The 22,854-nt window shown below is 39.7% G+C and overlaps 1 protein-coding gene across 4 annotated transcripts in view; it reads right to left on the bottom strand.

Annotated features, from left to right (window-relative positions):
* Positions 1-22,854, bottom strand: part of CYP39A1 (cytochrome P450 family 39 subfamily A member 1) — a 90,823-nt gene that overhangs the window by 9,357 nt on the left and 58,612 nt on the right. For 3 of the 4 annotated variants that reach the window (XM_087857054.1, XM_087857053.1, XM_045801728.2), the window contains 3 exons: positions 19,343-19,476; positions 10,753-10,848; positions 9,807-9,895 (listed from right to left, as the gene is read on the bottom strand). In XM_087857054.1, the coding sequence (XP_087713180.1) occupies positions 9,807-9,895; positions 10,753-10,848; positions 19,343-19,476 (319 nt within the window). Of the gene's footprint in view, positions 1-7,095; positions 9,699-9,806; positions 9,896-10,752; positions 10,849-19,342; positions 19,477-22,854 lie in introns of those variants that run through there. The other variant, XM_045801742.2, reaches the window with a different exon arrangement.

The raw sequence follows: 22,854 nt of genomic DNA, 5'->3' as shown, positions 1-22,854 counted from the left end.
CTATCGCTGCCATTTTTCCAACAGCATTTGCTCACTTTGTGTCTCTCAGTCATATTTTGGTAATTTTCACAATATTTCAAACTTTTTCATTATTATTACACCCGTTATGGTGATCTGTGATCAGTGATTACTACTCGCTGAAAGTTCAGCTTAGCTTATAGTTAGCACGGTTTTAGCAATAAGATATTTTTAAAATCAGGTATGTGCATTTTTTAGACATAATGCTATTGCACACTTAACGGACCACACTGCAGCGTAAAGATAACTTTTGTATGCACTGGGAAACCAAACATTTCATCTGACTCACTTTATTGCAATAATTGCTTCGTTGCGATGGTCTGGAATCAAAACTGTAAACATTTTTTAAAATGTAGTCAAGAGTGATGCACTTACATGGTCCTGTGCGGCAGTACTACGAAGAGTAAAGAGATAATAAGATAACAGGAAGCATGAAGAGCCTCACTTTCCTCTCTCTGCTAGAGATAGTGTGAAAGAAATGGCACCTCGTCTACCATGAGGAGCTGGGACTGCGGCAAACATCACAGAACACTAAGGGTCAAATTTGGAGGAGACAACTAAGGATGTGGGTGTAAGTCACGTGCCCTTCCTCCTTACCCCTCCAGGAAAAGAGTGACTGTTAGGGGAACAGTGAACTGTCACTTAGGTTCCATACTGAGTTCTTATAATAAAATGAGATCTCCATTCATTTATCCATTCAATGTTCATTGAATTTCTGTGCTTTATGCTCTTAAAGTGCTGAAGTTAACAAAAGCCACTTTTGTAAACAACCAAACCACTCACGCTTTCATAAAAATGCTTAAATTCTAGCAGAGAGACAGTAAGTAGGCAGCAAATAAGTAAACGAGGAATGCATATATCAAGTACAAGAAAAAGTACTAAAATAATAAATAAGATAATGGGAAAGGGAGTGACGGTGTGGGCTACCATATTTCAGGTGAGGAAGGTCTCCCTGAGGAGGTGGCATTTCAGCAGACATTGGCATGGAGGAGGAGAATGCGCCATCTGAATATCTGGGTACAGAATTCCATGCAGGGGGAGGAGAAGGTGCACAAATCCAGAGGAAGGAGAATGAGGAACAGCGACGAGGCTAGTATTGCCAAAGATGAGCAAGAAAGGGGGAGGGGGTGTCAGAGAAATACCCCAGGCAAGTAGACAGCCCATGGGGCATGCTGAAGACTACACTTTATTCTGCGAGATGGGAAGCCATTGGACAGTTTTGACCAAATGTGACTTAAGTTTCAAAAGAATGATTCTGACTGCTACATCGAGAAGAAAACATAAGGTGTTGTAGATGGAGCCCAGAAGATTGATTCGGAAGCCTTTACAGTTTTCCAGACAATAGAAAGGGGCGACTCGGACCAGGATGGTAGAAGCAGTGGTGAGCCAGAGTGAGAGACCAGATATTCTCTGGATGATGGGCTTTGCCTTATAGATGTGGACGACACAGACTCAAGAATGACTGTTGACCTGAGGTTGAGTTTTTGACCCGAGGAAAGGCAAGGATACAGCTGCTATTTACCTCAGTAATAGTGAGGATGAAGAAAGGGCAGGCCGAGGAGCTGTCTTTTGGAGCCCAGTCTGGGACCTGTTAAGCACAGCCTGCCGTCCAGACAACCAGTGTAGACGCTGAGGGGACGCTGGGTAAATGGGCCTGATGTTTAGGAGGGATTCAGTCAGGCCTGGAGACATACAAGATATAGATACAGAGTCATCATTGTTCAGAGGAATAGTTAGAGCCATGGGACAGGAGAGCTCACTTCAGGAGTAAGTTAAATAGAAAAAAAACAGAAACAAAACAAACTAGAAATCTGACAAGAGAGTTCGGGGACACTCCAATATTTGGAGGTCAGGAAGGTGAGAAAGATGAGCAAAGGAGACTGGGAAGGAGTAGCCAAAGGGGTAGCATAAGAGAAAGAGAGTGGTATCTCTAAAACCCCATGAAGTATTTCACGGAGGGCACAAGCCCCCGTATCAAATGGAAAATGCGGCAACGAGCACCAACATATGAAATTTGACATCAAAGCTCCCAGTTACTGAAATGACCAGTTCTCAGTACTTAGCTCCCTTCCTGGAAGTAAATTCTATGAGATCCCTTTTTCAGATAACCGAGCTGACGTTTTGGGTGAGTAGAATAAGCAGCGACTTCCGAATATTCGATGCTTGCCTGGCAGCACTGGAAAATTCTGGCTAATTCTGCATTTGAGAATTATAAAACAGTTTTGCAGGTTCCACTCGATCCAAACAAATCCTATTTTCTTGCCACTCTGGCTTTAGCCCTTCTCTGACAGTGGTCTGCTAGAGAGCGGTGCACGGCTGTGAGCGGGGCCCCCTGGCGTAGAGGACCGTTGGCACCCGTCCTGTCCGGTTCTTCGAGCAGAGCCACTGCAGCAGCCTGAGGACCGTAAACACTCTGGAGGGCAGGGTGGTGGCCGCTCCGGGGAAGAAGGCGCTCGGGCCAGGGGGACAACCCGTTCCAAGGCACAGGCTCACGAGGGGCCCTGGAACATCGGGGGGCTTGTGAGGGCTTCACGCCCTGCCTTCCAGGAGGTGAGGTGATGAGAGATGAAGCTGGCAGAGCAGGACGACCCTGTTCATGGAGGGTTGAGTGACAGGGCTGGGTCTTTGATCCCGAACGTTCTGCAGACCTTGTGAATAAACTGTGCTTATTGAAAAATCCTACCCGTGTGTGAAAAGGCCGTTTCGTTAAGCATTATGACACATAGAAGGCCCGCGACACGTAGTTCCTCTATCACGCAGATAAGAACAGAAACAAGACCGACGTTCACAAGCTATTTAAGAGTAAACATGTGAGAAAGACTATGTATATTTTGACTAGAAATGATTAGAGAAAATATTTATCAATTCATTAAAAGAGCTTCCCACGACAATCTGTAAGGCATTTCCTTAAGTAACTCAAGTCCCTGTGACGTTCTTTAAAATCATAAAGCTGCACTTCGCTTAAGGTAAAATGATAGTGGAGCTTTGGACCCATTCAGACTGTGCTCTAGAAAGGCTCTGGTATTTTCCTCCTTTTAACTTGGAGTGTTAAGTTAGTTTAGTTATTAAGTTAGTATTAGTTATTAAAAGAGCATAAAGTTAACATATTTCATATCGGTTCTAAACATTTTGATCGATACCCAAGTTAAAGGAAAGGTAAGGTGAATTAATAATACAGATAATAAATAATATGCACTAAAATGATATTTTTCTCCAAATAGTTGTAGCAAAATTACCTCAATTATTCACTAAATAGTCATTTTTTTCTAGACTCGCAAAAAAAAGTGTTTTCCAGCCCTTTACCATGTTATTGAATTTTGTTTGATGCCTAAAATATCAGAGACTAACATATACGTCCCCGTGACATTAAAAGCCTTTTATGTCAAAGGAAATGGGCTTCACAAATTTGTATTTTTACAGAAACAAGCTGAGCTACATTCATGTTAGGAATGTTTTCCTAATGCTCCTATGTCAAAACAGTGAAAATAATGAGGCATATTATTTACAACAGATTTATTTTTTACACTTACAAGGACAACATTACACATCTACAAATAAAGCTCATTAAAATATAAACATATTGAAAATTCCTTAAATACTTGGTACTTGTGTGTTTTCCCCATTTGTAGATAAATGTCCAGGGAGCACCACACAGGCCTCGAGAGCCCAGAGTTGGACAAAACAGACCTCACACTAGTAACGCACATGGAGACAGAGAAAGGGTGACACTATGAAGTAAAGGGTAGAAACAAAAGAGCTGCGGAAGTTTGGAGTCTGGAGAGAGCGCTGTCATCTGGAGCAATCGATGGTAGCTTTGGAGGAGGTCAAACTTGAGCTAGACCTTGATGGAAGGAAACGGGCTGTAACTAAGTAGACATGTTGGGTGCGGGCATTCCTGCAGAGAGCAGGAGAGCATGAGCAAGCGAAGGAATGGGCACTGTAGCTGGGGGCAGCTATAGACCCTCTGGGGAGATGCCTCCCCATGTTCCGAAAGGTACAACCAGTGTCAGATCATGGAGAGCCCAAGTTCTAGGCTGTTGAACTTGGCCTATAGGCAGCGCCAGAGTCTTAATCAGAGTGACAGTCTGAGATGATTATTTGAGGACAATTAATCTGTGTGTGGTGAGTAAGATGGGTTGAAAGAAGAGAGAACAGAGCCTGGGAGAAGGCTTAGGAAACTATCATGTCATCTGATGTCTGGGCATGAAGACCTGGTTTAGGAGGTGGGAGTGGTCACGGAAGGCCAAAGAGAGGGAGGAGTAGAGGGTCACTCGAAAAGGCCAGGTGTCTAGAACAGGGCTCCATCAGAAAGAAACAGGGGGTCCTGAAGGAATGATAAGATTATGGGAAACGGATGATTTTCGTTTAATGTCTTGATTTTGAGATTGCCTCCCTCTCTTGCTTTTGAAAAGAAAATCTCATGCTTTTTTTTTTCCTACTAGAAGTCATTGCGGGCAATGCCAGCATGGGCTGGAAAACTGCCACGGTTGCCAGGAGCAGGGGCTCTGAAGTATATTCCTAGTTGCTACCAGCTGCGGCTTATGAAAATAGAATGATCTCGCCCTGGAATTCAGAGAAGGCAGCAGAGAGACATACTTTCACAGGCATCCTTCATGGAAGCATGGCTGCTCAACTTAAAGGGGAAGTACTTTCCCCACAACCTCGCCGCCTTTGAAATCTTTTAGGAGAATGAAATCAGTTTGGTGGCAGGAGGCGAAGTATTCCGGCCCAGTGGTTGTCACACTTTCACCTACGTCAGAATCTCCTGGAAAGCTTTGTTAAAACACAGATCGCTGCGCCCCACTCCCCAAGTTTCTGACTTGTTAGGTCCGGGGAAGAGCCTAAGAATTTGCATTTTTTGCACGTTTCCAGGTAGTGTTACTACTGGTGGTCTGGGGATCACACTTTAAGAATCACTGATCTAGAGGAAGTTGACAAGGAGAAAGGGAAATAAATATGTTAAAAGATGTAGTTTATCAACCTTTTTAGTTTCAGTACAAAAATCACGGTGATAAAGACTGCCCCAGCTGTACATGAAACACTTTTGACTGGGGATGATGGTGAGGACATATCTGTGGCGTGAACAGGCAGATGCTTACGCTGAATAAGGGGGGAAACCAGGAATAAAGTAGGGAGGGGAGAAAGGGATAAAGGTAAGTGTGCAAGATGGACAAGAAGAAAGCTTGTGGAAGAGAGAAGAGACCGGGAACTAGGGAAAAGGAGGTGAGAAAGCAGAAAAGAAAACAAAGAGGAAAGGATGGGAGAACCTCTGTCCTTCCTGGACTTGAGACATCGTTTTCTGTTTCATCAAAGAGGGAAGGCACTCTCGAGGTCCCTTTTTTTCAGAGTTGCTGCTGGCAATCTTCCTACTACCTCTCCTGGCGGCGAAACTCCAGAACTATGAACTATGAGCCATGAAGGTTGGATGCAATGTTTGAAGCTTCCTATTCAAGCAAAAGGGCAAAGGAATAGTACTGACTGCGGTGTGATTAAGCACTCACCAAATAGAAATGATCTCATGGTATAGTTTAAATTCCAGACCTTCCAGAAAAAAGTTTAAGACGTGACATTTGTTTTGTTTTGTGATACACCCACTGTAAAGGAAACTCAGCCCCTCTGCAAAGCACAAGCTATTTAGAAACCATCCACGGATATGGTTAGAGGGTGTTAATACAATATTTCATGGAATTCAATAAACCTTAAAAGAACACTTTCACTTTTGAGGAAATTATATTACTTAGGATGCTTTTGGTTGCAAGCGACAGAAAACTCACATCAGACTGGTTTCTATATTGAAGAGAACGCGTTGCTTTCTGTACCCCATCTGCATTACTAACTGCGTCCTCACACTGCCTGCTTTTATTGTCTCAAAATAGCTGCCACCAGTCCTGGGGGCCAAGTGCTTCTTTATTCACATCCCATAAGGAATGATTATGTTTGACCTAGAAGTCTCAACAGAAACCTTGGTAGTTAATTGCATTGCTTAAAACATACACCGACACTGAAACCAATCTCTATGGGAAGGGGGTGGGGCAGGGATGGGATTTGCAGATGGGCTTAGGGAACGGCGCGCCACTCTTCTGGAGCTGGGGGTGGAATCAGCACCCCAGAATCCCACGGATGCCCAAATGAAAGTGAGGGCTATTAGGAAGGGAAGAGAAGGTGTTAGATGATGGGGAGACAACAGCTCACAGACAGTACGGTGATACCATACAGTTTTACTTCGGTCCTCATTTCCTAGGAATTAAACCCTCTTTCTGATCAGGAGACATCTAACTTGTTCAAGAGCAGTCACTGAGTTGGATGAGGGGAGAAAGCCCACCAAAAAAAAAAAAAAAAAGAAAGAAAAAAAAGAGGGGAGACCAATGAAAGACCCCCAGCCCAGAGTGCCCTTTCTTCCTCTCCACAGATACAAATCCTGTCCAGGTATTCCGTGTTCCAGAGAGGGGCTGGAGCTCTAGTTTGTAAACAACAGGAAAAGAGGGTCTTCTCTGACATTTTCTACTCAGAAATGAACATGTTTTATTTTAGAAGCACTTTGGCCCGAGTATCAAAAGTCAGTGTTGAATTGCTTCTTCTGTTCTTGACAGACTTAAATCTTAGCCTCATAATGAAGTGTCAAAATGAAATGGCTAGGAAAGGAATGACTGCAGTTTTGCCAATGGTTTCTGGGCTCCTTTCAGGGAGTCACTGCTCCTCAGGAAAGCAGCAAGAGAGAGAACCAGGGCTAAAAATTCGTAAAGGGGTCTGGCAGCCTGACTCCTTGGAATTAACCGCATCCACCCCTTCCCACCCTCCCTTCTAACCCTTTTTTATATGCCCTCCAGGACATGTGCACAGCGTAGGGAACATGTTAGGAAACAATTGGATAAGTAAATACAGTTTGTTCAAGTCTACTTAACAACCAGAGTTGAGGGGATGCGTTTGTTTATGTAACAAATTCCTCAGAGTAAATTGAATTTGCAACTTCTCGTGAAATCCACAGAGATTTGAGTGTGCTCGCTCCTCAAAAGCAATCAGCTATTTCTTTCTTTCTTTTTTTTTTAAAAAGATTATTTATTTATTTATTTGACAGAGACAGCCAGCGAGAGAGGGAACACAAGCAGGGGGAGTGGGAGAGGAAGATGCAGGCTCATAGCAGAGGAGCCTGATGTGGGGCTCGATCCCAGAACGCCGGGATCACGCCCTGAGCCGAAGACAGACGCTTAACGACTGCGCTACCCAGGCGCCTGCAATCAGCTATTTCTAAGTATACAAGTACTTCTGCAAGTACCGCGAGGCTATTTTACTGAGTAAGGCACAATCATTACGACTGTATTATCGTTTAAAGAAACATGTAGCAACAACGGAACGCAGAGCTTCACAAGCCCCAACATACAGGTACATTGCACCCCGTGCCATTCCTTTGAGGGCTCTCTTTTCCTCTTCCCCTCAAACTTTGATATCACTGCCCCCTGGGAAGGTATGCTTTCCTCTGTGCTGCGTAGTGATGATTCCCGTCTCGTCCATAGAGCCTTTTCTAATCTCCTTCCTCAAAACTCCTACAGTGGTTATTCTGTGCGTATGGCATCTGGCATTTCTCATGGGTCATCTTATGCTGGTAAGTAGAGCTTTTCCATGTTTTTCATGTTTTTCATGTTGCTCTGTCTCATCTCTCCAGCTACATGATAAGTGACTCAGGAGTGTTTGGTGTCTTTGAATTTCCCCAGGGGTTCCTGAGGTGACTTGAGTTAGACTATAACCTCCTTGAGGGAAGGGACTTCATCCTTTATTTTGTTTTCCAAGGTAACTTCTAGAACCCTATCCTGGCATAGACCATACACTCAATATTTACTGAATGAAAGAATAAACATACTAATATTAGATGTTCCAGAGATGTCTGATTACTACTACTACTACTACTAATTTACTATCAGGGGACCTATGTTTGAATGAATTTTCCCATCGCTGTGTGATTTTCATTAAAAATTCAAGACAAGCCCATGACGTGGTGGCCTAGTACTGCCCCAGGATATATGAAGGACCCAAACGCACAGAAAAAAGTGGAGATCGCAGTTTCTACTCCTGAGGAATCCACGCTTCATTTCCACTTCTCAAGTGTGGTAGACTTACTCTGACTATACCCTCTTCTTATCTGAGCAAGCTTTTGTAAGGGAGGTATCTTGCCAAAGATCAGAGCTATTGCTTTACACTGGAATGTAACCCATATCAATGACCACAATGAGACAGCCAACGAGGCATCCTCTTGTAGGGATGGGAAGCAAGGGAAATCAAGGCTGTTGGCTGGAGGTGGGGGGGGGGGGGAGGTGCAGTGTAGCAAGCACATTCCTTTGTGCTGAGATCATCAACTCTCAGAGATACCCACTCAACCTTGGAAATCCCCTGTCCTATTCCTTTATTTAAATCCATAGTTTAAGAGGAGAACCTCCACTGTAAGGCCACACCTCATTCTGCATGCTACCATTGCTGAAGAAGTCTGGTAGTTCTCGCTGCTTTCTCCTGTCCTTCTGCAAAACTACCAGACTTCTCCAGTAATAGGATTACTGGGAGGAGTTCCCTGCCTGCCTGTACCCCGGGGCTTCCCAGCTATGGGGAAATGCCTAGTGAGGGGTTCTTCCTCCAAACGTATTTCCAGAATTCCCATTCTTCAGAGCAGGAACAATATTCTTCCATTCTGATTTTTGGTTGGCAGCTGATAGCAGCACTGAATACTTAATTTACTAAATTCTGCAAAACCTTCTGTGTTCACTAATGAGACGGGTTCTCATACTGCCTCAGTGGCCTGAACTCCAAGGGGTGACAGCTGCAAGGCCACAAGACAATGTGTTCATGATGAACTTTGATCGTCAGCTACTTGAAAGGCAATTTTCTCTGACTCACTAAGTATTTGGTACATGAGAAAATAAATTGGCTCTTAGTATACAAATTTAGAATGGGTGCAATTTTCTGAGGATTATACTAAAGATCTGTGGGATTAAATTCCTAGTGCAAAGATCCATCTTGCTAGAATACTGTCCAAATGAAGTCATTCTCTTCCTGAAAAATGCTGCTTTGTCTGTCTTTAGAAACAATGTTTCATGGGTTGTCTACTTAAAATAAATAACAGAAAAGTTAAGGACTTTCAAAAGCAGAAACAATAGAAAAACTAGACTATGGAGGTTTTATTTACTGTTACATTTATTCAACATTCAGATTTAACCTATAGATTTGGGTTATATGGGTTATATATATGGGTTATATGTATAATATGATATATATTCTGCCACATCTCAGACTAAATAGTTTTCAAAGGAAAACTTAACATCTTGTCCACCAAATTTGCTCTTGCTCCTGATTTCTCTATTTCCACCATCTCTTCCAGCCACCTACATTCAAGCCATAATCCTCCACAAATCCTTCCCCTTGATCGATACCATTTCTAATTATTTTCCAAATCTGGTAGATCTTACCACTTCATGTCTCTCACACGGAATATAAGCATGATTATATAACCTAAGTCATGCCCCACTCTAATCCATTCTATAAAAAAACATTTTCATAACCCTGCTTTCATCATGCAGCAGCAATTATAATATTTTGTTCTCATGAGGTCTCCCATCAGAAGCCACTGTAGACGATCCCACAAAGACATCGCACAGTACAACTAGCCAACCAAACAAAACGTGGTCCCCTGGATCTCCCTGCAGTTTGATAATAAAGAAAAGGGGAGTTAAGCCAAAGTTTCCCCCCTTGGAGCCATCATCTTTCTTAGACTTTCTGGATAAATGTGGTGCAGCTGTCTCACTGACCTTCCAGGACACTGGTACTTCCCGCTTCCAAATGCCACGAACCAGTCCAAGAAAGCATGCTTCTCTAAATTTGCCTTTTTCCAACGTTCCTGTGGGAAGAAAGCATTTTTTTTCCCAAATCAGCCTTATATAAATAAGCTTAACTTTATTTCTCTAGGCTAAAAATGACTTTGTACAGCTAATCCTTGCATATAAAGTTGCAGGGCTGTTGGTAATTTTTTTCCAACCTGTTATTAATATCAGACACAATTGTGTTTTTGGAATGTGAACCAATAAATAAAAAGGTTTAAAAAGAATTCTGTTAAGTGGTAAATGTAAATGGTAACGTAAATCAAGCACAGAATTGACCTCAGAAAAGGAAGACTATTTATAATAAGATCTCGGGCTCCATCACAGAATTGCCCTTGGTAATAAATTCGGTATAAGTTACTGGCAGCCCTGCTTAGTGGAGGGAACTTGGGATGTGGAATGAATACATCTGGATGCCATTTTTTAAAATTTTTACCTAAAGGCAGAGAGTGGACTAAATGAACTCTTAAGATTCTGCTCAGCCCCGTAACTCCCCAATTTCAAGAAACAGAAGCAGTTTTAATTTGCCTTATTTTTCTTTTGTTATACTCCTTGGAAACCAATAACAGGAGCAACTGCCTGATAAGTATAAAATAAGTCTTCTACTAGAACCAGACGTATTGACTTTAACGTACTTTGCTGGTTTCAGATCATTTACTTTAAAGTTGGTGAATCTTATTCCAGAAACGTTACAAACTCATTTGTGTTATACCGTCCATATTACAAGCCTAATTTTTCCTTTGTAGTCAACTTGATTGTTAGTTACCAGAGAATAGGGCTGCTTAATGACATAGCGATAGTTACTCTACGAATTCATACTCCTGGCATAAAAAAAATTAAAATCGAAGGACAATGTATATTGAAAGAGATAACTTACAGGTTTGAACAATTCAGGTTCAGGAAAATATTTTGGATTTCTATGCAGCCAAAACGGAGACAACATCAACAAGTCACCGGAAGGAACAGTGTAATTCTATGGTAGAAGAATCAGTTTCAAGTCATTTTTTAAAATCTGCGTTCAGGAGAGTTTGGGTCATTAAAAAATAATGCTCCAACAATATTGTATACATTTTATACATTTTATAATCAATGGCCAAGAATCTCATTCTTTCCTGGAAGGATCATTTCTGTTTTCCAACTTAGGCAATGGCTACGTTCTAATTCTGATGATTCGCTACATGTGCCCATAAATTTGGTTACACAGGGAAAAATATTAGGTAAATGAGATAAATGAGAACATTTTAGAAACCAGTATATGTCTGCTGTGATACAGCTTTTGATGGTCGATATTGGGGTGTGCAGCAAGTGGCTTTTGATGATGGGAGTCACAGTGGACCCCCAGGTTGTGGTTGTGGAACAGAAAAATCTGAGACAGGACACTGGCCATAGTGCACCGAGGACGGGGGCAGTGGGTGTTCTGTCTCTGGGGACACTCATGATAGTGTCAGGGAAGAGGCAGTAGATCCTCTCTCTCTCTCTCCCTTTTTCTTACTCCTGAAGCAACTGTTAGGGCAGAAAGAATATGAAGACAACTGGTTAGGAAGACATAGGACAGAGCAAGTGTTGTGTGTTTCTCTGGTTGATTTTGTGTTTGGGATCCCTGTGGCTGTGCCCTGAGGCTAAGCAGTGTGTATCCTCAAGCAGGAGAGTCTGTGTTGTCCTTCCCCGTTTATGTTATCGTAGGTTTTCATGATATGGAAATTATTCTAAGAACTAAAAACCACATCATAAAATCACCCTTATATCATCATGTTCAGGAACCACAGGACAAAGAACTCTCTCACGGTGTGTAACCACTAGATGGCTGTCAAATTTACTGAGGAAGAGACATTTCATTAGTAATTCCCGGAGCCAATCATTGGAAGCCACTTATCTATCTAACACTGTAGAATTTTGAAATGTCCTCAAGATACTTGCAAATACTTACCTTACGCATTTAGAATATGAGCACCTTACAATTAAAAATACGTCTTTCTATAGTAGCAGGAAGTGGCATATGGGGAGGGGTCTTTTTTTAAAATTTTAATAAGAGGTGGGGGAGGGGCAGAGGGAGAGAGAGAAGCTTAAGCAGGCTCCATGCCCAGTGTGGAGTCTGACACAGGGCTCCAACTTATGACCCTGAGATCATGACCTGAGCCAAAAATCAAGAGTCAGACATTTAACCGACTGAGCCACCCAGCACCCTGGGGTCATCATTTTTTAACCAAAGAGAAGCCCTATTGGCTCCAGTGGGGGCTGAATATTGCTTGAGATTTGCAATTGCAGTCCCAGGAACACTGGAAAGAACTCTCAAACTGGGAAGAGAGAGGTTTTGCTGGTTCCCTCTTACCATTTTTGAAGTAGCAAAAGACTTGTGAGATCCCAGGCCTGTCTGTTTCTTCTACCCCTGCTGGAACTGAGGTTAGAGAACTCATGGCTGACTCTGAGATCGGCTGCTGAGGGCCCTGATGTGTGTTTGGAGATGGGTTTGGGGACAGCCCTGGGACAGGGCTCCAGGCAGGTCAACAGCTGCCTTTCCCCTCCATACCGAATAGACCCCTTCAGTGGCTGTTGACCCATAATTCTAACTTGGAGACTGCTGGCTGCCACAGCCTACAATACCGGCTAGTGAAAGACTTCAGATGGAATCTCAGTAACAGAATTAACATTAGCAACACGGAGGAGACCAGAAAGAAGTTCCTGGCACAGCAGCAAATGCCAGGCTGATGAATGGTATAAAGGGTCTAAGACAGAGCCACACAACAGGCTCCACGCTCAGCATGGAGTCGGCTTGAGATCCTCTCTCTCCCTCTCCTTCTGGTCCTCCCCCAGCTCATGTATGCTCTTTCTCAAAATGAAGAAAATCTTTAAAAAAATTTAAAGAGTATACACTTTTGCATGATAAAAAATGCTATCAAAATTCTAGAAAATTCAGAAAAATAGAAAAAGCTAGAAAACCACCAGAGGGCTAACATCAAAAAACAGTCATCAACTGGCTAGACTTCCCTCCAGTACTTTTATCTAAGTTTAGTGTTTTGTTAAACATGGTTTAATCATGCTGAATAGTTAATTTTTGAATCTTACTTTGTTCACCTGATATTATAGCATAAGTATTTTTTCCTTTATATTGTAGACACATTGAGAAGTTTTATCTGCAATGTTTGCTCAATCTTTTACTGGGTAGATTAAACCATAAATAACTTAATCATTCCCTAGGGTTTTTTTCTATAAAAAATAATGCCATCAAAAGCATCTTCTTCCACAAAGCATTTTTCATATAAAATGTTTTAACACAGATGTTCAGAAGACATAAGGCATGGATATTTTTCAAGGCTGTTTATGTTTTGCTCAACTGTTCCCTCAAATCTTGTGCCTAAATATATTTCTACCTATAATATATGAAAGTCAATTTCATTGCCCTCTTCTCTGCTAATCTGACATTCTTAATAGGTTATTTTTGGTTGCTATACACATTTCTATGTATTTGCTGACCAGTTTTCCACGTTATTTTCTCCCATGAACTCTTGTGTTCATGTCCTGTCCTCATTAATCCACGTGATATCCATGCTTTACTTATTGATCTGCACGTTCTTTAAATATTAAAACTATTTACCCCTGTGTTGTACTTGTATTAACATCTGTTCATAATTTTTGGTTTATTTTTAACTTGGATTATATTTTTTAAAAAAGACATGTTAAATTTTAATGTGATACATTCAAATCTGTTCATCTTTGGGCTTCATTGATGAATCCTAAGCTCTGACAGCCCTTTTCTCTCTAACATAATGATTCTCAAAGGTGGTCTAGAAACTTCCGGGAGTTCTCAAGACCTTTTCAGAGGCTCTGAGACATCAAAAATCATTCCTGGGTAAAAGACTCATTCAAAGTATAGGACAAACCAAGGGATTTTCATGTAACTGAGTACAAAAAATTCACTGATATTTCAGATTGCAACAAACTTTTAAGAAACTCCCACTGTTGGGGGTGCCTGGGTGGCTCAGTTGGTTAAGCATCTGCTTTGGGCTCAGGTCATGATCTCAGGGTCCTGAGATCAAGCTCCACTTTGGGGTTCCTGCTCAGTGGGGAGTCTGCTTCCCCCTCTCTCTATGTCTCTCTCCCTGCTCATGTTTACTCTCTCTCTCAAATAAATAAATAAAATCTTAAAAAAAAGAGAGAGAGAGAGAGAGAGAAACTCCCACCGTTGAGTTTCAGTGAGGTATGAGAGAACGGCCATATCTGAAAAGACTATGTAGTATCTATTCTTTCTCCAGTGACATGTCTGTGTGAGGCTGAATTTTCTTCATTTCCATGAACGGAAATAATATATCACAACAGACTGATTCCAGACATATTTATGGGAATCCAGATGTCCTCTATTAGCAAGGCATTAGGCAGATTTGCAAAAACTTAAAATGATGCTATTCTCCTACATTTTTTTTTATGTTTTGGAAAATACAGTTATGTTTCATAAAATCATGCTATTATTTTAGCATGTAATAGGTTTCTTGTTATTTTTATTTACCCAATAAATATTATGACAATTTCTCAGCTTTAGTTTCTAATGAAGTTCGTCTGGGTAGATATAATCACATAGATAAAACTCTTTGGGGTTCTCAATAATTCTAAGTGTAGAAAGCAATGCTGAGAACAAAAAGTTTGAGAACTGCTACTCTGAAAGTTAAAAAACACCCAATTTTTAACCAGTCATCCCAAACCACACTTGCCCCTTCATTGACTTATAATGATTCATTTATGCTATATTACATTCTTATGTACAAAAGTGTTCGTTTCTGTGTTATCTATCCAGTCTGTTATACTGATACTGAACACCGAGTCTGACACCAGTATATACCATTTGATTTGATTTTATTTCACACCATTTTAATTGTGGCTTTATAACATGTTTTAATGCCTTGAGAAGATAATTAATAGTGTTTAATTATCTGTATTTTCCAACACTTCCTTGTTTACTCTTTTCCGGCCATTCTTGCAGATTAACTATGTACCAAAAGCATAAAACCTTGAAAAGAGAATACTGGTAGAAGTTTAAAAGTTTTGGAAAGATCGTATAATAAAGAAAAAGAAGAAATAGAATAAGTCAAAGAAAGTAGATAGTATTTGTCCACTTTAATTTGTTCCAAAAATATAGAAAGGAGTAAGTACAGAATCAAAAATAAACAATGAGACCATGTTCAGACAACATCAGGAAAGAGCAGTAGGAGAGCACCTGCAGCGTTCACAGCAAGAGATGTTGACCAGTTGTCCAACAGGGGGACAAACATGAGCCTCTGCGACTCCTTGACACAGATGACCCCATTTGAAATGTTTTTATAATCCAAATTCCTGGGACCCATTCATGTATTCAACAAAGACATTCCACCTGTTCTAGAAAATTTATGAAGGTTAAAAGGGCCACTTTGTATGAATTTATACTAAGGAAATAATTACTAATGTTTACCAGAATTTGGCTACACAGATACCCATCTTTGCACTGTTTATAAACAACTGGAAGCCGTATGCATTTAGGAATAGGGAACTGATTTAAAAGTTGACCCTATGTCCACATATTCGATTATTATGCTACAATTTATAGTGGTATAGATGTCTTTTATTGAGACAGAAAACTTCTGTGAACTACTATTCATACAAAAGCAGATAATGAGAAAAGTAGCACAGTACAGTCCCAACTAAATTTTAAAATATGCATAGACTACAGGAAAAAAATCTGAAATTATGAGAATACCAAAATGTTCTTAGTGGTTATCACACTTGTAAAATTTCAAGCACTCTTTATTTTCTTCTTCTAGCTTTTTTTAGTGGTTTCCTTCTTAAAAATAATTACCATGATTTATCTATGTAATAATAAGAAAAAGCTGTGCAACTTGTCATTTTCAAAGTTAAAGCCTCAACTCTGCAGGGAGAAGTTCGCAGTGATTAGTGTACCCCTGCTCAGAGGAAAGGTTGTATTTATTTTATTTATAAAAGAAATAGTAAGTACAGAAGACACTGCTGCACCTTTTACAAATATTAAAAAGATATTGTGAAAAATAAGGAAGGGAAGTTCTGGAACATTTTTGGAAGATGGCATCCTGAGCACATGTCTCTGGGTTGCCTGATCACTAAGAGAGCCACCACTAGGGCTTGGAGTGAGCCTAGATCCACCTGGATGAGGAAGTAGAGGTAAGAGACTATGATCTTTTTATAAATTCTCTAATCGTTTCAGACATATATTACTTCTAATTAAAATTTTTTATTGGGAATCCATAATGTTGGAATTATAAAACAGTTTGGTTGTGTAAGAGGATTATATGCAGTGAATCATGAATGTGCTTATTGCCTTGGACCAATAATCCACTACTAAAACGTATTTCAAGAATAATCATTAAAAAAATTTACTATGCACAAAGATGCAAATAATTACCACATTAAAATAACCACAAAGGAAAACAATCTAAATTCTCAAGAGTTAGGACATAATTAAATATTTAAGCTATCAATTCAGTGGCCTATTATAAGGCCATTGAAATAAATATTAAAACTCCGGAAGCATGAGAAGTATAATAATGTTTAAAAATGTTTAAATCAGGGGGGCCTGGGTGGCACAGCGGTTAAGCGTCTGCCTTCGGCTCAGGGCGTGATCCCGATGTTCTGGGATCGAGCCCCACATCAGGCTCCTCTGCCATGAGCCTGCTTCTTCTTCTCCCACTCCCCCTGCTTGTGTTCCCTCTCTCGCTGGCTGTCTCTATCTCTGTCAAATAAATAAATAAAATCTTTAAAAAAAAAAAATAAAAATGTTTAAATCAAAGATTTATACTATGATGAAACATAGGTTTCTGTATTGATGTCATACAAGGAGCGTGTTAGATAAAGGGTCATCCGGGTTGTACATACAGGAGTGTAATACGTGTGTGCATGTGTTTGAGTTTGGGTGTTTCTTTTGGTAAAGTTCTTGAATAAGTAAAATTACTTTTGAAAAAATATGAGATGTTAATGGCCACAACAAATTTATAATCTGAGATCAGAAAGAGGAAATGAGAGAAAAAGAAAAGAGTTAAGGAAGAAGAAGAGGGAAAACATACTGCTGATTTTTCTCTTTATGGTCTTTCACACACACACACACACACACACACACACACACACACACACATAAAGAAAGCAAAAGAAGGACAGAAGAAAGGAAAGAAAGAGAGAGAGAAAGGAAAGAGGGTGGAAGAGAGGGGAAAGAAATAAAGACTATTAGTGTTCATGAGAAAGGGTGCAAGAAAAGCAAAAAATATTTTTTAAGAGATTGTCATGATATAGAAACCAGATAAAACAGTACTGAAGAAAGACAGAAAGAAAAGAAAAGAAAAGAAAAGAAAAGAAAAGAAAAAACTACAGATCACCATCTCTCATGAACTGAGATGCAAAAAATCCTTAAGAAAATACTAGTAAAACAAATTTAACAATGTATAAAAGGAATTATATAACATGATCAAATGAGATTTATTCCAGGGATGAAATGCTGGTTCAACATTCAAAAATCAATAAATGTAATCCATCACAACATGTTAAAAAGAAAAAGCATGATTATATCTACTGATGCAAAAAAACCCCCCAAATCCAAAAAACACTGGACAAAATCCAACACCCATTCATAATTAAAATTCTCAACAAATTAGGAATAGAGACATATTTCCTCAACTTGATAAGAAGTATCTACCAAAAACCTATAGCTAAAATCTAGCTTAATAGTGAAAGACTCTTCTCTTAAGATCAGGAACAAAGCAAGGATATCTGTTGTCACTACTATTATTCAACATAGTGCTGGACATTAGAGCCAGCGTAATAAGGCAAGAAAAAGAAATAAAAGAAGTAAAATATTATCTACATAGAAACTCCCAAGGAATCTATAACAACGCTTGTAGGACCAAATAAGTACGTTGAGTTTTGCAAAGTTGCAGATACAAGGTGTACACATAAAATCAATTGCATTTCTACAAACAAGTAATGTACAATTGAGAACCAAAATTTTAAAAATACCATTTACAAAAGCTCCAAAATAACTGAAATATTTAGGTATAAATGTAACAAAGCATGTATAGGATCTGTATACTTAAAACAACAATCAAGATACCTACCAGCAGATAAATAACTTCTGTAATTCACCTAATTATCTGTTAGCCAGAATATAAATACAGTCTAATAAAAGTGCAACAAAAATTACAGTATTATTCAGAGTAATAAACATATTCCTCTACTAAATTACACCAAGTTGTTGTACCATATCTCCTCAAAGCATATCCTTTTATCATCATTTTTTTAAAAGATTTATTTATTTATGAGAGAGAGAGTGTGTGTGAGCAGAGGTAAGGGGTGGGGAGGGACAGGGGGAGAGGGAGAGAAAGAATCTCTAGCACACTCCCCTCTGAGTAGGAGCCTGACATGGGGCTTGATCCCAAGACTCTGAGATCTTGACTAGAGCTGAAATCAAGAGTCGGACACCTAACTGACTGAGCCACCCAGGTGCCCCTTTTTATACTCATATTTTAAAGTACTTAACAGATTATTTAAAAACAAAAATTGTTAAAATCCCACTAAAACTAAATGCTATCATTTATGTAAGATCTGTTAAATAAACTATGTCTCCTTTTGATGTAGCAAGTTGCAATTTTTATAAAATTTGGATTTTTTGTCTCTTGTGTTCTACTACTAAAAATATTTCTTGGTTTGAATCCAAGCATTCTCAAACTGTGTGTAAAAAAGCTAATAAGAGTTGAGGGCTGACTAAACGTGATCTAACTGGATAATGCAGGCCCTACATCAAGCCATTCTGAAAAAAATATTTTGTTCTCCCTGTTGAATTGGAAGTCAGCCACATACATCTTTCATGGAGCACTTGAGAATTTGCTCCTGCTTTGTTCATAGAAAGGACTTCTCTCCCTCGCTCAGCTGCTGATTGCTAAGGTCAATTGCTATTATCCACAGCATTCCTGCTGTTTCCATAGCTGTTATCTGTGGCCTGAAACTACCTTCCAGTTAGCCAAAGGAACTTTCCTCATACCCTCAAGTCCTCAACCTGGGGTTGCTCAGAATTACTTACTAGTTGGTTCAGCAGACTAATCCACCTGCTTGATTTCTATAGGATTATACTAATTCTGATATGATGTCACATAGCCAGAATGATTAGTAAAGGGTTATATTTTAGCTAAAATAGTCACCAACAGATAAATAACCATATTAATAAGATGCTGCTGCACAACTCTTATTAGTAACCTGTTCCAGCATCACTAGTGTTTCCTGGAACTTAAGGAATTATCTAATAATATATGAGTAAAATACGTACTTTTTTCCCTTTGAAGGTTGATTATTTTTTTCCTCTTTTTTTGATTTTTTAAATTTAAATTCAATTAATTAACATATATTATTGGTTTCAGAGGTAGAGTTCAGTGATTCATTAGTCTTATATAATACCCAGTGCTCATTTTTAAAACCCAACCAAAGCTCACCAAAATTTTAACTGGCTTCAGCACTTTTCTAGTAATGACACCAGGGGCTCTTAAACGAATGGCTTCCAAAATACACCACTTGATTAGTGGGAGTTTCTTCAAGTCATCCTCAGATACTTTCATCTTATCTTTACCTGTAAAGAGAATTTCAAAAATGTTTTTAAAAGGTGGATTTAGAGAAGCCAGAAAGTGATTTCGCGAAAGCTCATGAGCACAGGTTAGAAGCTGCCTCTGACAACAAGTGTTCGCATTGCTATTACTTTTTGCATACCAAGTTTAGTAACTGAGGGCCTCTTTTTATCATTCTCTTTTTACCAAGATCAAATGTATGGCCCAAAAAATCAAACCATTGTTGATTATTTCAAGGTGATGGACTGGGATTCAACTTTGGTCTTCACCTTCCTATGGCTATCAAATGATTAAGATAGGGTCCATCAGAAAGGGGTTCAATTTTCACTCCTTTCATTCTTTCTTGTCCAAATTCTTCTTCCACTTAAGGAAACAGCGATAAAAGATTGGCATCAAAAGCATAAAGTAAAAGATCTGAGAAGCCATCTGCCTTACTGCTTCTACCTCTTCCCTGGTGATTCATTTTTGTTCTTGTTTTTGGTTTTTTAAACATACATTTCAGAAGGCCCAAAAAGAACATGAAGGAAGGGACAATGGGGCACATGTATTACATCTGGAATGACGAGCTCTCCCTCTAAACATAGGTGCAGCAAGCATTCCGAATGTAATATGCATACCTCAGCTTATGTTTAGATTGAAGACACCTGAAAAAGGATTGGGGTCCATCTTTCTATGACCCAAAATATGATTAGGTCCTTTCAGTCCAATTAGACATTTCAGCTAATGGTATTTCAGATGAAATGTTTGCATTTTGAAAATTATTTAAAACAACTCAGCTTTCAATTTGATTTTGACAGTATTTGCTTAACAAAAGTCAACAACATTGTCAGTTTAGTTAAGTCAACTTTCACATTTGCTTCCCCACTGTATTAGGAATGAATGGGTAAGAATGGAATGTAAGATCTCCAGCCATGTCTCTCTTAGATTCTGGATAAGACTAGTTCTAAAGCAAGCCCAGTCTGCAGGAGAGGTCTAGGTGGGTGCTGCCTGGGAGATCTTATCTGTCAGTACCTACGGAACTCCAGTAGTCAGAAGCAAATGTCTTTGGTTGGTGGAATCTGGGAACCAGGCTTTTTGAGCTGTAGTTCTATTAGTACCCATAGGGGCACCTATACATTCCATTCAACTTGACAGATTCTTGAGCACTGAATAAGGGCCAGGAGTTGAGTTAGGCTCTACTAGGGTTACAACAATTAAGGTACTTTTGCAATATAGTTAGTCTACTAGGAGGTAAGAGACAAGCACACGATTAACTGGTACACCATGCAAGAAAGAAAACTGTTCTGTGATATGTAAAATATTCTAATATTTTGTTCTCATATAAAAGCAGAGAGGTTCGTGTCCCACTAAAGGAAAAGCAAATAATTCTGTGAGTGCCTTCCTCTAAAACTACAACTATAATTAGCTCTTTGCAGAGAGTAGACCTTAATACATAAATATTGAATTAACAACTTCAACATGGGGAGATGAAGGAATGAATATTCCAGACAAAGGAAAGTGGAAGAGTAAAAGGAAGACTGCAGAAAGCATGGGTATGTTCAGAAAATGGCAGTGGGTGTAGTGGGCCTAGAAGGTGGGGTAAATGTGATGGAACAGTGAGAGATCCACTGAGGTCATTATAGGCCATCTACAGTGCCATTCTGGAAAATGTGGAGCCTGGGGAATTTGGGGACTTCCTGTCTTGGGTGAAGAGAGGATGAAAACTTCAGCAATGAAATAGCAATACACAGCATTGTTCTTTTTTTTTTCCCAAAGATTTATTTGTTTATTTGAGAGAGAGAAAGACAGAGACAGAGAGAGAGAGCGGCATGGAAGGGCAGAGGGAAAGGGAGAGGGAGTCCCAAGCAGGCTCTGCACTGAGCGCAGAGCCCTACACAAGGCTCGATCTCACAACCCTGAGATCACGACCTGAGCCGAAACGAAGAGTTGGACACTCACCAGACTGCGCCACCCAGGCACCCCCACAGCACAGTTCTTTATTAAGAGCTTCTGCTCATTTGCTCCGGCCTAAGTGACCTAATATTAAAAACGGACAAGTGACCTTATAGACTACTTGTTAACCTTCACAGACAGTGTCTCACAAAACTTTTGCTTTTGCTTTTTCATAACAAGGATTGGAAAACAATAGATATGCTTTCTGCATCTTCACAGCCTAAATATCACAGTTTTTCCAAGTTGTGTTCTATGAAAGAACATTAGGAATGTTTAAAGCAGAAAAAAGGTTTTATGACCAACCAAATAACAGCAAATGTTAACATTCTATTGGTGATTCACTGAACACATTAGCATATTACAGGTTTTGCGAAATCCCCCGGTAGAGGCAGCTATTTATGCCAACGTTCCCAAAATTTTTAAAACTCCTATTATCTATACAAGCATCATCAATAGCTATTTAATGAGGGCACCAGAGATCGTTAGCCATATAATGTAATGGCTATGGATCCTAAGACAATCCTTCAAAAAAAAAAAAAAAAAAAGCCACAGAAACCAAAAAACAAAACAAACCCTGGTTTTCATTTGTCTGAGCATTACCAGCACATACCATAAGCCTGGGCGTGCCTGTGGCCAAATCTTCTAACAAGTAGTTATTTTGAGCCAAGGGAATTATTACCATCAGAAAACTATCTTGATATGCCACAGAAAGCTAATGGCACCAAAATTTTACTTCTTCATACTCTTCTCCAAGTATCCTTGTACTTTCTGAGCTAATTCAGAAAAAATAATTTAGGAAACCCGTAGTCAGAATTAGAAATTCTTTATTTGAAAAAATGACTGAGATTGTTGCATATGCCAGAGTTATCACTACTAAATCAAGTGAACAAATATTTATTTGGCATTTAGTGGAGAGCAAAGTGCTAACTGAGCATGGCAGGGGATACAAGAAATTTAAGTTTGAAGACAATAAATTCTCAAACTAAAGAAAAGGAAGGGTAAATGTTTTCCCCAGACAGTGTTAAAATGAGGAATTCTGAGGCTCTAATTTATGAGTTTATAAATGACACGCAAACTTGGAGCCCTAACGTGTGGAAAGTGTTCAATACAAGGTGCTATCTATTACTGTTGCCATTATTATTAGTGTGAAGTTAGTAACGACTCTCTGGAAGCCACATCTTCCTGATTAACTGTTGCTCCATAGCTGATAAAGTGATTCTTTTCTCTGAAACCTCAGTTGGGAGAAAAGCTACGGTCTGAGAGCTTATCCAATACTAATTGGATACCAGGTCTGAGAAAGTCTTCAATCATTCACCCAGCAGGATTTACGGAGAACCTCTGAGCAGTGTCCAAGTGCTGAGGATGAAGATGAATGGAAGAGCCCTGGCTCTTAGGAAGTTCATAGTCTGATAGAGAAGGCAAAGAACTAAAAGTAGTTAACATGGGGTAAG

This window comes from Ursus americanus, chromosome 29 (genome assembly GCF_024610735.1).
Source record: "Ursus americanus isolate L20-20 chromosome 29, mUrsAme1.1.p, whole genome shotgun sequence".
Taxonomy (NCBI): Eukaryota; Metazoa; Chordata; class Mammalia; order Carnivora; family Ursidae; genus Ursus; species Ursus americanus.
Note: the sequence above shows the minus strand (reverse complement) of the source record. Positions and strands in the feature narration are given on the sequence as shown.